At 52.7% G+C, this 12473-nt stretch overlaps 2 protein-coding genes across 3 annotated transcripts in view; one reads left to right on the forward strand and one right to left on the reverse strand.

Annotated features, from left to right (window-relative positions):
• The window catches only part of LOC133132825 (CD276 antigen-like), a 137311-nt gene that overhangs the window by 73541 nt on the left and 51297 nt on the right, over positions 1–12473 (reverse strand). The window lies entirely within an intron of this gene.
• The window catches only part of arhgap33 (Rho GTPase activating protein 33), a 63028-nt gene that overhangs the window by 48199 nt on the left and 2356 nt on the right, over positions 1–12473 (forward strand). The window contains exons 20-25 of the mRNA XM_061262052.1: positions 4810–4966; positions 5215–5354; positions 6459–6533; positions 7882–8564; positions 9380–9560; positions 10187–10563. Coding sequence (XP_061118036.1) covers positions 4810–4966; positions 5215–5354; positions 6459–6533; positions 7882–8564; positions 9380–9560; positions 10187–10563 — 1613 coding nt within the window. The remainder of the gene's footprint in view (positions 1–4809; positions 4967–5214; positions 5355–6458; positions 6534–7881; positions 8565–9379; positions 9561–10186; positions 10564–12473) is intronic.

Raw genomic sequence — 12473 nt, forward strand, 5'->3', positions numbered from 1 at the left:
TGGCTGTGCCCCACACTCCTTAGAGTGACTTAATTTGCAATATGTGTTCTACCATGTGTACATGTGTGATGTATAGACTCTGACGGCCCCAGTTAATGTGCTGTGTGAAGGTACCCTCTGAGAGAGGTATCAGTACTGAGGTTGTGAAGTGTGTGTGTGCTCGCTATTGGTGCAGGTGTGCTGGCTTGGGGTGACTCTGGGTAATGTTTCTCTGTGAAAGCTTGGGGTGACTCCCGGTAAAGTTTCTCTGTGAAAGCTTGGGGTGACTCTAGGTAAAGTTTCTCTGTGAAAGCTTGGGGTGACTCTAGGTAAAGTTTCTCTGTGAAAGCTTGGGGTGACTCCCGGTAAAGTTTCTCTGTGAAAGCTTGGGGTGACTCTAGGTAAAGTTTCTCTGTGAAAGCTTGGGGTGACTCTAGGTAAAGTTTCTCTGTGAAAGCTTGGGGTGACTCCCGGTAAAGTTTCTCTGTGAAAGCTTGGGGTGACTCTAGGTAAAGTTTCTCTGTGAAAGCTTGGGGTGACTCCCGGTAACGTTTCTCTGTGAAAGCTTGGGGTGACTCTAGGTAACGTTTCTCTGTGAAAGCTTGGGGTGACTCTAGGTAAAGTTTCTCTGAAAGCTTGGGGTGACTCCCGGTAAAGTTTCTCTGTGAAAGCTTGGGGTGACTCTAGGTAAAGTTTCTCTGTGAAAGCTTGGGGTGACTCTAGGTAAAGTTTCTCTGTGAAAGCTTGGGGTGACTCCCGGTAAAGTTTCTCTGTGAAAGCTTGGGGTGACTCCCGGTAAAGTTTCTCTGTGAAAGCTTGGGGTGACTCTAGGTAAAGTTTCTCTGTGAAAGCTTGGGGTGACTCCCGGTAAAGTTTCTCTGTGAAAGCTTGGGGTGACTCCCGGTAAAGTTTCTCTGTGAAAGCTTGGGGTGACTCTAGGTAAAGTTTCTCTGTGAAAGCTTGGGGTGACTCTAGGTAAAGTTTCTCTGTGAAAGCTTGGGGTGACTCTAGGTAACGTTTCTCTTTGAAAGCTTGGGGTGACTAGGTAAACTTTCTTTGAAAGCTTGGGGTGACTCTAGGTGAAGTTTCTCTGTGAAAGCTTTGTGGGATTCATCCCGCTGTCTCCCACTCTGGGGATAAAAAAAAAGGAGAACTGAACAGCTCACGGTCGCTTCGCAGCCATGGCAACATGTGTTCTGTGTGGCCCCAGCAGGGCCTCTGGAAACTGGATGGATGTGAAATACTGGGGTATTTTGAGCAGAACCTGAAAGGAGATGTGGGGTACTTTTGTCTTTTGATGATTTTTAATGATGGAGTTGTGGCAGATAAACAAACAAGTGGTAGCTATAACTGGGAATGCAGGCAGCGGCTCTTCCCTCTGTCTCCGGCGGCTGTCATCTCTGATGTCCATTTTGTTATTGTGGTGTTTGGGCCCTTCAATCTGTAATAGCTCTTTCAACATTAGTGAAACCTTGTTACCTCACTTACGGAATGTTACTGAGCTCACGGAATGTTACTGCACTCCCGGAATGTTACTGCGCTTGCAGAATGTTACTGCGCTCCTGGAATGTTACTGCGCCCGCAGAATGTTACTGCACTCCCGGAATGTTACTGCTCTCGCGGAATGTTACTGCACTCCCGGAATGTTACTGCTCTCGCGGAATGTTACTGCACTCCCGGAATGTTACTGCGCTCGTGGAATGTTACTGAGCTCACGGAATGTTACTGAGCCCCCTACAAATGTTTGCATCCCTCCGTCCATAGATAAACTGTGCCTCTCTGATTAGGCCCCAGCGAAAACAGTGAATTATTCATACATCGCTGTCCTCTGTACATGCTTCCACTTCTGTCTGACTCTGTGTCTGTCATCTGCAGTGTCCCTTAAATAATGATTCTGTCTCCAAGACTAATTCTCTACGATAGGGCCTCTCTGTGACTCCGTGAACCTTATTTCATAACGCTCTCCAGGCCCAATGGTGTAGGATCGTGAGCGTGCAGCGCTAACCTGCTTAATTAACACGGCTGCTGCCCCCTGCACACACTGCACAGCTTAGCGCACCCGGCATACTTCACAGCACCTCTCCCTGTGGCGCTCACGCCGTTTAACACGCACGCCTCCCCCCGCGCCTAACCCGGGACTGTGTGTCTCCGTAGCGACGGACGGGGAGGCGCATAAGGCCCGGCGGCCGTCTCCTCGAACCCGGCTGGTGAGCCTGCGGGAGGCGCGGGGGGAGGCGTCGGGCGGAGTTGCAGAGGGCCCGAGGGTCCTGGCGCCCCTCTCCCTGCCCCCGCCCCCGCCCCCGCCCCCGCCCCTGAGCCTGAGCCTGAATCCGGACCACCGGCGCTACTCCATGTTCTGAGCCCCCCCGCCCTGGACTTGTCCCTAAAATGGCCGCTTGCCCCGCGGCTGTGCGTCGGCACGGCTGGAGGAAGCTCTGCGCTGACCTCTTCGCTGACTCCATCCAAGATTTTGTCTTGTTTTTTTTCCCCTCTGGTGTGATTTAGCGATGAGAGGGCGCATATTTATGCAAATAGAACGTGACTGTGTTTCTCCTGGGGCAGTTAAAAGTAGAGCCTTTTTTTTATTTTTTTCCATGTGTGTTGACATGTTGGGAGGATGTTGTTTTCTTTGATGCATAGTCATAATGTTTGCTTCCGCCCTCAGGATGGGTTTGGCCTGTGCAGATGACATGTACAGAGATGCTGTTTGTTATAACTCAACTGAGCTCTGAGGCCATGTGTCACTGTAAAACCGCTGGACCTGCTTCAGAAATAAATGTGTTAATCAGTTCAGATTGATTTTAACTTGAAGCCACCGTGGTACACTACAGTGTGTGCGTTTGTGCGTCCGTGCTTGTGTGTGTGTGTGTGTGTGTGTGTGTGTGTGTGTGTGTGTGTATGTATATAAGGGTGCATATGTTTTGGTGTGTGTGTGTGTGTGTGTGTGTGTGTGTGTGTGTGTGTGTGTTTGGTTGTGTGTTGGCATGCTTTTGCATGTTTTCAAATGCACATGCAAATGTGTGTGCGTGTGCATGTAGGGTTGTGTGTGTTCTAGTGTGTGTGTGTGTATATATATGTGTGTGTGTTTGTGTGTTATGCAGGTAAGATCTTCATTTTGAGTATACATACTGCGTTGACTACAGAAGGCTAGCCGGAGCTGTTGCCATGGAGACACTGTGTGTGTGTGTGTGTGTGTGTGTGTGTGCGTGCATTGAGCTGAGTGTGTTGTGTGCTGTGTTTAAGGTGGCACAGCGGAGATCCAGTGAGCAGGTAATCCCACCGCTGATGCGTGCTTGGCACTGCGTTCCTCGTGCCGCTGTGTCTGAAGTGTTTAACGTCGCCGTTACTGGAGCCCAGCTTTACGCGCTGCAAACACGTTCACCAACAGGCCTTTATGTTCCGCTGCCGTTGTCTCCCGAGGCCCTGGGTTCTGCTCCGAGGCCCTGGGTTCTGCTCCGTGCCCCACTCTGTGTCCACTGTCAGTGTGCTGCGCAGAAAGCCTGCTAATGGCCCAGACCCAGACCCAGACCCAGACCCAGACCCAGACCCAGACCCAGACCCAGACCCAGACCCAGACCCAGACCCAGACCCAGACCCAGACCCAGACCCAGACCCAGACCCAGACCCAGACCCAGACCCAGACCCAGACCCAGACCCAGACCTCTGCCCTCTGCCCTCTGCCCTCTGCAGACCTGGGATGCCTTGCCCTGTCCCTGGAGATCTTCCCTGTCCCGTCCTGTACATTTTCACTCCCACCTTGACAAAGCTCACCTCATTCAACAGCGAGGGATCTCATTCCAGCGGGTAATATCGTAGAATCAGGCGTGCCAAATGATACAGGGCCGTAGATGTGCGGCAGCAGGGTCGGACGGCCTGGTGTGGCCGGTGGCTCCCTCTGCTGGTGGAGTGGAGTCAGTGGAGGAGAGCGCCCCGCTGAGTGAGGCTGTCTGCCCCTCTCTTACGCGCGCAGTCTCAGAGGCACAGGCTGCTGGGCTCTCTGGTGCAGCCTGTGGCTGTGTGAGGGGTGGGCAAGGCCCTCTGCTGCTGCTGCTGCTGCTGCTGCTACACTCCAGGGTCTCTCCCTCTCTCTCCCTCTCTATCTCTCTCTCTCTCCCTCTCTATCTCTCTATCTCTCTCTTATCTCCATCTCTCTCTCCCCCTCTCCCTCTCTCTCCTTCTCTGTCTCTCTCTCCCTCTCCCTCCCTTTCCCTCTCTCTGCCCCTTTTTCTTTCTCTCTTCCTCTCCTCTCTCTCTCCCTCTCTCTCCATCTCTCTCTCCCCCTCTCCATCTCTCTCTCTCCCCCCTTCATCTCCCTCCCTCTCTCTCCCTCTCTCCATCTCTCTCCCCCTCTCCATCTCTCTCTCTCTCCCCCTCTTCATCTCCCTCCCTCTCTCTCCCTCTCTCTCCATCTCTCTCTCCACCTCTCCATCTCCCTCTCTCTCCCTCTCTCTCCATCTCTCTCTCCCCCTCTCCATCTCTCTCTCCCCCTCTTCATCTCCCTCCCTCTCCCTCCCTCTCTCTCCCTCTCTCTCCCTCCCTCTCTCTCCCTCTCCCTCTCTCTCCATCTCTCTCTCCCCCTCTCCATCTCCCTCTCTCTCCCCCTCTTCATCTCCCTCTCTCTCCATCTCTCTCCCCCTCTTCATCTCTCTCCCTCTCTGCGCTTGTCTCAATGTGTCTGCCTCACTGTGGCTTCTGTCATGGTTAGACTTGTCGCATTTACTCTGATATTTATCTACACTGAATTCTTTCTCATCTTCTCTCTCCCTCTCCCCCCTCTCCCTTTCTCTCTGTTTCTTTCCCACTCTTTCTGTTGCCCTCTCTCTCTCTCAGACCGGCGCTCCCTGACCAGGCCGAAGTCCTTTGTGTCGACCAGGCTGCTGTCCCTGGAGGAGGCCCAGGCTCGCACCCAGGCCCCTCTCCTCCTGCAGGGGGGGCCGCTCTCCTTCCAGGGGAAGTTCCACACCGTCCTGGACCTGCCGCCCGACAGGTGGGGGGGGTGTCGCATAAGGTTTTAAAACAACTGTGTAGAAGCTGCGTCGGTGCACGTCGGTGCCGTTTTTCACTGGCCCAGTGTGAGGCCTACGGTGTGGGAAGAGTCACCCTTGTGTTTATTCATGATTACATCTGTTCAGTGCAGCTCTAGTTGGCATGTTATTTGACACCTAATCTCCTTACCCTACCATTGTTTTTCCTCCATTTTGTTTTCCTCCACCTCTCTCTCTGTCTCTCTCTCAGGAGGAAGAGGGGGATGAAGGTGCGGAAGTCAGCGGGTGGGAGCTGGAAGACGTTCTTCGCCATCGGGAAGCCGGCCGGGTCGGGCCGTCGCAAACCCATGAGGATCAGCTCCCTGTTCCAGCCAACCACGTCCCACGCTGGTATAACCCCACGTCCTTCTTCCTCACTCAACGGGACACCCATACCCCCTCCCATCCAGTGCCTTACAACATCCTGAACACATCCTTTACACATCCTTACCACATTCTTAACACATCCTTACACATTCTTACAACAATCCCTTACACATAATTACACATCCTTTACACAGTCTTACACCATCCTTTACACATCCTTTACACATCCTTACAACATTCTTTACACATTCTTACAACATCCTTTCCACATTCTTACACATTCTTACACATTCTTACAACATTTTTACCACATTTTTACCACATCCTTACCACATCCTTTACACATTCTTATAACATCCTTTACTCATCCCTTACACATACTTACAACATGCTTTACGCATCCTTACACATTCTTACACATTCTTACAACATTCTTTACACATCCTTACACATTCTTACAACATTCTTTACACATCCTTACACATTCTTACATCTTTACACATCCTTACCACATCCTTTACACATCCTTACGCATTCTTACAACATCCTTTACACATCCTTACATATCCTTTCAGCCCCAAGGCCCCCCCCCCCCCCTCCATGGTGTCGTTTTGTAAACAAAGAAGTGATGTAAGTGTGCTTGTAGTTTGTTTCTTTTTTTTCCGCCTCAATCCACAGTAACTCTAATCTCCCAGCAGTCTCACCAAAGATGAATTGTGGAATATTCTCCATTACATCTTTGCCACGGTGCCAGTCATATTTCTGTTAGATGGGTGTAATGCATTTCTTGTGTTTTGGTCATTAATATTCAATTAAGGAAGCTCGTTTTTCATCCGTGGCAGTTGTTTTAGCCTATATTGCATTTTTTATACGCCGTTTCATTGTTTTGTTCTTAAGAAGGGCCATTTGTCACTTGCGTTATGTGGTAAATATGTCCTGTTAATGCAGTGTGGATGTGCTTGCTGAATAATGCGTCTTCGATTAAAGCGTTTGGGCCCAATAACTGAGTATAATGTGCCAGTCTCCCGTCTCCTTCTCCCTCCCTCCCTCCCTCCCTCTCTCTCTCTCTCTCTCGCTCGCTCTCTCTCTCTCTGTATTGATTTGTGTCCCTGTGTTTGGCTGCTGTAGGTTGTCGAGTGGATAGTGTTACGTTGCGGTCAGCTAAGAGTGAGGAGTCCTTGTCATCCCAGCACAGCGGTGCAGGTAGGACACAGTAACACACCGCGGATAATCTCCCTCGTGCCCTCCAGCATGTCGGAAACCTGAACCTGGCAAACCCGGCTCTCGACGGTCTCATGGATGTAAACCTGGCGACCCCGGCCATGATGTCACGTGTGATCCGCAGGCCTGTGCTAAATGGGATCGGCCGTCCTCACCGCTGCTCCAGCAGTCAGTCCGCTGGCCTCCATTTTGTGTGTCTGCGGCCCTGTTCAGTGTTTCTGCGGCCCTGTTCAGCGTGTCTGCGGCCCTGTTCAGCGTGTCTGCGACCCTGTTCAGCGTGTCTGCGGCCCTGTTCAGCGTGTCTGCGGCCCTGTTCAGCGTGTCTGCGGCCCTGTTGAGCGTGTCTGCGGCCCTGTTGAGCGTGTCTGCGGCCCTGTTGAGCGTGTCTGCGGCCCTGTTGAGCGTGTCTGCGGCCCTGTTGAGCGTGTCTGCGGCCCTGTTCAGCGTGTCTGCGGCCCTGTTCAGCGTGTCTGCGGCCCTGTTCAGCCTGTCTGCGGCCCTGTTCAGTGTGTCTGCGGCCCTGTTCAGTGTGTCTGCGGCCCTGTTCAGCGTGTCTGCGGCCCTGTTCAGCGTTTCTGCGGCCCTGTTCAGCCTGTCTGCGGCCCTGTTCAGCGTGTCTGCGGCCCTGTTCAGCCTGTCTGCGGCCCTGTTCAGCGTGTCTGCGGCCCTGTTCAGCGTGTCTGCGGCCCTGTTCAGCGTGTCTGCGGCCCTGTTCAGCGTGTCTGCGGCCCTGTTCAGCGTGTCTGCGGCCCTGTTCAGCCTGTCTGCGGCCCTGTTCAGCCTGTCTGCTGTCTTCCCCGTATCCCTGTCCTCATCCCTCTTCACGTTTGCGTTCCTAACACCACTTTTCTCCCTCAGGCCTCTCTGTCTCCCTCCGTCTCTCAATTCAATAATGCTTTATTGGCATGACTGTACATGAGCAATATTACTCTGTTTATCTCTCATCCTGTTTCTCCCTCTCACTCCCCGCCTCCTTTAGTCTCTCTCATTTTAATAGATACCTCCCTGTCTCCCCCTCCCAGTCTCTCTCCCCCCCCTCTCCCCCCTCTCCTCCTCTCTCCTCCTCTCTCATCCTCTCCCCTCTCTCCCTCTCTCATCTTCTCCTCTCTCCTCCCTCCTCCTCCGCTCTCTTTCTGACCCCTCTCTCTCCCCCCTCTCCTCCTTTTCCCTTTCTTTCCCCCTCCCCCCTTTCTCGCCCCTCTCCCTGTCTCCCCCCCCCCTCTGTCTGTCTCTCTGTCTCTTTCACTTTCTTTCCCCCAGTCCCTCTCTCTCATATCGTTATAATCAGAGTTATGTGATGGTATAGTAATATGATGTCTTTCTCCCCCAGGGCAGTGTAAGCTCCAGCGTTTGCGTCGGCCTCGCTCTAGCAGTGACGGTCTGGCCCTGGCCGCCTCCCTGGACCCTCAGCTCCTCCCGCCGAGCCGCTCGTACGACAGCCTGCTCCCGGAGGAGGCGGCGGACCGCCCGGAGGAGCAGGGCGAGGAGGAGGAGGAGGACGAAGAGGAGGAGGACGAGGAGGGCGTGTACATGCTGCCGGACTTCTCCCACGACCCCGCCGCCGCCTGGATGGCGGAGGACGTCATCGACTTCAGCCCCACCTTCCTGGAGGACGGGCCAATCGGGGCCAGCGGGGGCAGGGAGTCCCCGCCCGCGGCCACGCCCCCGCCCTACCGCTGCGTGGGCCACCAGGGCCACGCCCACTCGCGCTCGCACAGCCAGCGCTCCGTCACCGAGGACCCCGACTCCGTGCTCAACCAATCGGAGGCGGCGGCACGCCGGAGTCTGATTCTGGCGGCCGCAGCCCCGCCCGTGCAGGTTTACTGCCAGCACCGCCCCCCTGAGCCCACCAGCCCCGCCCACGGCCCCGCCCCGGGCCCCGGCCCCTCCCCCCAGGCCCCGCCCGAGCGCCGCTCCTTCACCCGGAAAGTGGTGCACGCCCTCTCCCCCAAGGCCCCCAAATCGCCCCCGCTGGACATCTCCGACCCCATCGCCATCAGCGTGCCCGCCAAGGTGCGTCTAGAGCTGCGTGCTGGAGCGTGTGTGTCTGTGTGTGTCTGTGTGTGTCTGTGTGTGTCTGTGTGTGTCTGTGTGTGTCTGTGTGTCTGTGTGTCTGTGTGTCTGTGTGTCTGTGTGTCTGTGTGTGTGTGTGTGTGTGTGTCTGTCTGTGTCTGTCTGTGTGTGTCTAGGTGTGTCTGTGTGTGTCTAGGTGTGTCTGTGTGTGTCTAGGTGTGCCTCTGTGTGTCTGTGTGTGTGTCTAGGTGTGCCTCTGTGTGTCTCTGTGTGTGTCTAGGTGTGTCTGTGTGTGTGTCTAGGTGTGCCTCTGTGTGTGTCTGTGTGTGTGTCTGTGTGTGTGTCTAGGTGTGTCTGTGTGTCTAGGTGTGTGTCTTTGTGAGTCGAGGTGTGTCTGTGTGTGTCTGTGTGAGTCATGGTGTGTGTCTGTGTGTGTCTAGGTGTGTCTAGGTGTCCATAGATTCACCCATACCACACTCGGAAAAAGTAGATGCCACAAAACATAAAACCGATTCCTGCCGTCATGAACGGAAAATCTATATGTAACTATTCAGTCCCATCCCTAGTTGGTGTTGTGTGTCGCTGTGCCTGTGTATGTGGTTGTGTGTGTGTGTGTGTGTGTGTGTGTTTGTGTTTCGCTGTGTCTGCCTTTGTTTATGTTTTGCTATGCCTGTGTGCGTGTTCACTGCTTTGTGGATGGCTGATGACCATCGCTATGCCTCACTATGTCTGAACAGTACACATATGCCTGAGGCCCGTGTCTGGCATGGAGGCGGTCTTGAAATGCTTCTTTCCTTTCCTCCCTGGTTGTCAAGGTGCTGGAGATGATTGGCGGGCGGGCGGGCGAATTGCAGCCCGGCACGCAGGGCGCAGGCCTCTCCCAGCCGCCGCAGATGATCTCCATGTTGCTGAGGTCATGTGACTTCCAGCTGACCGAGAGCTGCCAGCAGGAGATCCGCAGCAAGCTCGGCCCTGACCCCAAGGTCAAAGGTCAGTGTGCGGAAAAGCGCTTCGTTCAGCTGTGAGATGGGCTCTGTACAAAGGTGTTGAGGTGTTATCCAGCCGTACGGCATGAGAGTCCGTGCTGTAGCCCTGTAGCTGTGACTCTATTCATTGTGTTTTGTGGCTGTATTCGCATGGCCTGAAGTTGCCATATTGCCTTCATGAGCCGGTTACTACATATAAAGACACAATACGCAATGACACAGTATTATTTTATTTTGTGGTAATGGTTTGTGCGTGGAGCGATACGGTTTGCAAACAGGCTGTTGTTTCTGTAATAACTGTTACTATATTGGATTGCAATCACCGTAGGACACTGTCGCAGCCAATCGGCATCCATGAGAAAAGAATAAGAATAAAATGTAAAAAAAGATTTATCTTTTATATAACCATGAAGTCCCATTGAGATTCGAGATCTCTTTTACAAGGGAGACCTGGCCGAGACAACACCAGCAATAAAATATACGTTACATCACACAAAAACACAAAAAAACATAGAGTTCGACAAAAAACACGCAGTGGCCTAAGCGGTAGGAATTTCGGCTATTAGAAGGATAAATCTCTGCTAATTCTGTGCATCCTCTGCTTCCTCTGCGTGCCCCTCCCCGTCCCTCTCCCAGGGTTCATGGTGCCCGCCGGCCCCTCCCTCCCGTCCCAGCAGCCCCCCCCTCCCCCGCCCAAGAACCCCGCCCGCCTCATGGCGCTGGCGCTGGCGGAGAGCGCTAACAAGGCCCTGCGGCAGGGCACCTCGCCCCCGTACCGGCCCCCCCAGCCCCGGGCCTCGCCCCCGGAGCCGCTGGAGGCCCGCTTCCTGCGCACCGTCTCCGTGGACGCGGGCGAGGTGCTGTCCGGCTCCTCCCCCGCCGACCCCAACCAGCTGTACTCCACCGTGCGCCCCCTGTCCGTGTGGATGGCCGAGGGCGAGGGCGGCGCCGCTAACGCTAATGCTAACGCGCCGGACACGGGGGCGCAACAGGGCGGCCGGAGCCCGGTGCAGGTATGTCTCTCCGTCTGTGTGTGTCTGTCTGTCTCTGTCTGTCTGTCTGTGTGTGTCTGTCTGTCCATCTGTCTGTGTGTATGCCTCTGTCTGTCTCTGTCTGTGTCTGTCTGTCTGTCCATCTGTCTGTGGGTATGTCTCTGTCTGTGTGTCTGTCTGTCCATCTGTCTGTGTGTATGCCTCTGTCTGTGTCTGTCTGTCTGTCCATCTGTCTGTGTGTATGCCTCTGTCTGTCTCTGTCTGTGTCTGTCTGTCCGTCTGTCTGTGTGTATGTCTCTGTCTGTGTGTCTGTCTGTCCATCTGTCTGTGTGTATGCCTCTGTCTGTCTCTGTCTGTGTCTGTCTGTCTGTCCATCTGTCTGTGTGTATGTCTCTGTCTGTCTGTGTGTCTGTCTGTCCATCTGTCTGTGTGTATGCCTCTGTCTGTCTCTGTCTGTGTGTGTCTGTCTGTCTGTGTGTATGTGTCTGTCCGTCTGTCTGTCTGTCTGTGTGTATGTATCTGTCTGTCTCTGTCTGTGTGTGTCTGTCTGTCTGTGTGTCTGTCTGTCCATCTGTCTGTGTGTATGTGTCTGTCTGTCTCTGTCTGTGTGTGTCTGTCTGTCCATCTGTCTGTGTCTATGTGTCTGTCTGTCTGTCTGTCTGTGTCTGTCTGTCTGTCTGTGTCTGTATATATCAGTCTGTCTGTCCGTCTATATCTGTCAGTGTGCTCGTCTGTCTATATCTGTCTTTGTGTGTGTGTGTGTGTGTGTGTGTGTGTGTGTGTGTGTATCTGTCAGTCCGTCTGTCCCTCTGTCAGTCTGTCTGATTGTACATACATGTCCATCAGTCCGTGTCTCTTCTTTGTGCATTTCTGTGTTTCTTTTTCTTTAGTCATTTCTGTGATTCTGTACCAACCCAACCCAACCCGATTCAGTTCACTTGAACATGCCTTATCAGCTGGAATACACAGTAAGCTTTCCAGTGTGTGATATGCACCTGTAATGCCATAGAAAAGCAAGATATTAACCAACGAACTGAGGTAAACTATAAAAAAAATATAAATCAGCACAGACTGTAAACTAAAATAACACATGAAACTGAAGGAGTATTTATACTTCTGATATTCCGTATGCAAAAAGTATGCCTACGTGCATCTACTTACAGAAACACACACGCAGACAGGTGTATCTGCTTGTACGTCTTGACCTATGACTGTCATTGATGTGACAAAGGTCAGGAAGTGACATCGTCCTAATTCCAGTTGGCATTCAGTGTTTATTAATTATTATGTAGTGCTTGTTAATGCTTTATCTGGGTCACGTGGAGGGGTCTTTCATTGAAATCGGAAACATTGTGATCTAATTGCCATTCCACTTGGAGTACATAAAAAATTGGGTGAGCTATTTTCGGTAAAAGCGTAATTATCAAATCGTAATTGTGCAACTGAGTAGGCAGAAAAGTTTTGTACTAATTATCCAGCTACTGCCACTCTGAGATAGGGAACATTAAGCTTTCTTTGTCTTAATGACCTCAATATGATCAACCTTCAGGCGTTTTGCTGTGGGACAGAGGTAGTCTGCTGTGTGTCTCTTTCTGTATGTCTCTGACTGTATATAAGTCTATTTGACCCTATTTATGTTGGCCCGTTTCCGTGAAATATCAGCACTACTCAACCAGTAATCAGTGGAAGGGGAACTCTTCTGCCCCATAAGTTTTCAGCTCAGCAGCTGCCACTGCTTCCTGAACCAAGGTGGTAAAGTATTTGGTGAAATGAAATGTAGTGCATGGTTTGAGAAAAATACTGCCAGACACTGCCACCCGGTGGACCTGGGGTTGAGTAGGACTGCTATAAGCGACGTCAACGCGTCACCACTAGGGGGCCTCAGTTGTCTCCCGTCCCTGTGTTTGTGCTGACGGTTGCGTGTGATCATT

The sequence above is a fragment of the Conger conger genome, chromosome 1, assembly GCF_963514075.1.
Source record: "Conger conger chromosome 1, fConCon1.1, whole genome shotgun sequence".
Classification (NCBI taxonomy): Eukaryota; Metazoa; Chordata; class Actinopteri; order Anguilliformes; family Congridae; genus Conger; species Conger conger.